A 2,458-nucleotide genomic window follows, 5' to 3' on the forward strand; every position below is an offset into this window, starting at 1 on the left:
AACAGTCGTAAAGAGACTAAAGACAGAGAGAGAGACACTGACCTGAAGAGGACGACGACCTCTGACCTCTGACCTCTGACAAGATGAAGGCATTCAGCATTGCAGCTGCAGTGACACTCGTGCTCGCCTTTGTTTGCTTCGTGGAAATCCGCGCCGTCCCGTTCACCACGGTGAGATTATCCAGATTATCATCATTATTACTATTATAATTGTTATTATTATTATTGTTATTAATGCTGTGTGTGTGTGTGTGTGTGACAGGTGCAGCAGCTTCATGAATCACAAGGACACGACAACAACAACGACGACAACAACGACACTCCAGCCGAGACACCTGTGGACTCACACATGGTACGATCCAGGCCGTTCAAAGTGAGGCTCGTGGGCCACACGTGGTCCGCCTGCTGCCTCTGAGCGGACCCACCTGATTATACCAGATATTTTATTTTATTTATATTCAGAGGCTTCAATCAAATTGATTTATTTTATTTTAAAGAGGAAAAAAAACGTGGAAAAAAAAGAGATTTATTTATTTTTTTACTTTAAAATAAACATAAGTATTCTTAAATGTGTCAAACTTCTCTTCTCCAGAGCATGTTTGACGTTTATTTAATTTTATTTCAAAGTAAAAGCGATGCCGTTGCTCATATTTTGAACCTTTTTTATTTTTATTTATACGCTAACATGCTAATGTGACATCAAAGCAAGTAATGCCGAATGATAGCATACGTTGGTGGGCATGGATGCTAACATTACCAGAGGTGACACAGCAGCTCCTGTGTCTCTATGGGCTTTCAGGGTTTCCTTGTGTAAACTGAAGTTTGTAAACCACTCACTCTCCCACACCAAAGTCCATAGAGAAAACCAGTGATTTTAACATCATTTATCATTTAAACTTTCATTTATTTTATTTTATTTCATAGTAAAAACGATGCTTTCGCTCATAATTTTTAACCTTTTTTTAAATTCACTTTATACATTTATTTTGGTAACTTCTGCCTAAAATAAGTCAAACATACAGAGTTGTATAAATGACAACAGTTAAAGTCATTTTTTAAAGAGAAACAAATGCAGATTTTATAAAGTAAATTAAACTACATTAACATAAACAATACAACAATATAACAAACTACTATTTCACTAAAACGCTGATTAAAATATATTTTGTGTAATAATATATAAATAAATATTTGGAGTTCTTATCAATTTATTGCCTGAAAAATGACTTTTTTTTGTTTAAATTCTTAAATACAAACTTTTTAATTCCCTGCTGTTTTAAAACAGAAACGAGCCAAATATTCTGAGATTAAGAAAAATAATCTGTAATAATAACGTCGCCTGTTGATTAAAAACGTGAAACTAAAATGAGGACAAATCAGTCAAAAACAAAGTCAACAGAATTGAATAGAGCTCTACACGTTCATCACAGCAGGGATTAGGGATTAAATTCAGACGTAATCTCAGATTATTGAGACACAGTTTGATATTTTTCTCTTAAAACTCGCCAAGATCATTTGACTTGTTAGGTATTCAGGTCTTACTTTGTTTGCAGTGATGATGATGATGATGATGATGATGCTGATGAAGCCCCTCCCCCCTCTCTCTCACAGATGGTACATCCCGTCAGAGTCAGACGATGGAGTCACATCCACCTGTGTCGCTGGTGCAGAGACTGCTGCGACTCCTCGTCCTGGGTTTACTGCTGCAGGATTAGCAAAACCTCCAAATAATTAACTTATTATTATTATTATTGTCTGTTTGTCATTTCTTTTATATACATATATATGTATGTATGTGTACATGTATGTATATAACGAGGTAAAAGAATAAATAGAGCGTTTGGAATAAACCACCCAATGTTTCTGTGGTTTCGTCCCGAGGCTGTTTCTCAGTTTACTGATCCAGACGGCGGCGGCGTCTTTATCTAAATTAAATCGCTAATACATAAACAAACAAACACACAAACAAAAAGAAGATGAAAAACAAACAAACAGGAGATAAAAAAGAACTCAACCAACACACAACAGCAGGCAGCAGGAGATTTATACGCTAACATGCTAATGTGACAATAAAGCAAGTAATGCCGAATGATAGCATACGTTGGTGGGCACGGATGCTAACATTAGCAGCTAGCACCAGAGGTGACACAGCAGCTCCTGTGTCCCTGTCATGTTAAAATCTCTGGTTTTCTCTATGGGCTTTGGTGTTTGCTTGTAAATAAACTGAGGTTTGTAAACCACTCACTCTCCCACACCAAAGTCCATAGAGAAAAATCAGTGACTTTAGCTCTTGAGGACACAGGAGCTGCTGTGTCACCTCTGGTGCTAGCTGCTAATGTTAGCATCTGTGCTACAACAACTTTAACTATCATTCAGCATTATTATTTTTTTAATGACATATTAGCATGTTAGCATATACATTACCTACTTTACTCACTTGTTGTCCATGAAATATTGTG

General features: G+C 36.5%; 1 protein-coding gene across 1 annotated transcript; it reads left to right on the forward strand.

Annotated features, from left to right (window-relative positions):
- On the forward strand, positions 1-1,730 carry hamp (hepcidin antimicrobial peptide; the record flags this gene model as incomplete). The annotated part of the gene is made up of 3 exons (XM_083910364.1): positions 1-170; positions 262-351; positions 1,611-1,730. Exons 1-3 carry the CDS (start codon positions 84-86, stop codon positions 1,728-1,730), a joined length of 297 nt encoding a protein of 98 aa, XP_083766490.1. The 5' UTR covers positions 1-83.
- Positions 1,731-2,458: the final 728 nt, after the last annotated feature.

This window comes from Microchirus variegatus (genome assembly GCF_963457635.1).
Source record: "Microchirus variegatus genome assembly, chromosome: 2".
NCBI classification, from domain to species: Eukaryota; Metazoa; Chordata; class Actinopteri; order Pleuronectiformes; family Soleidae; genus Microchirus; species Microchirus variegatus.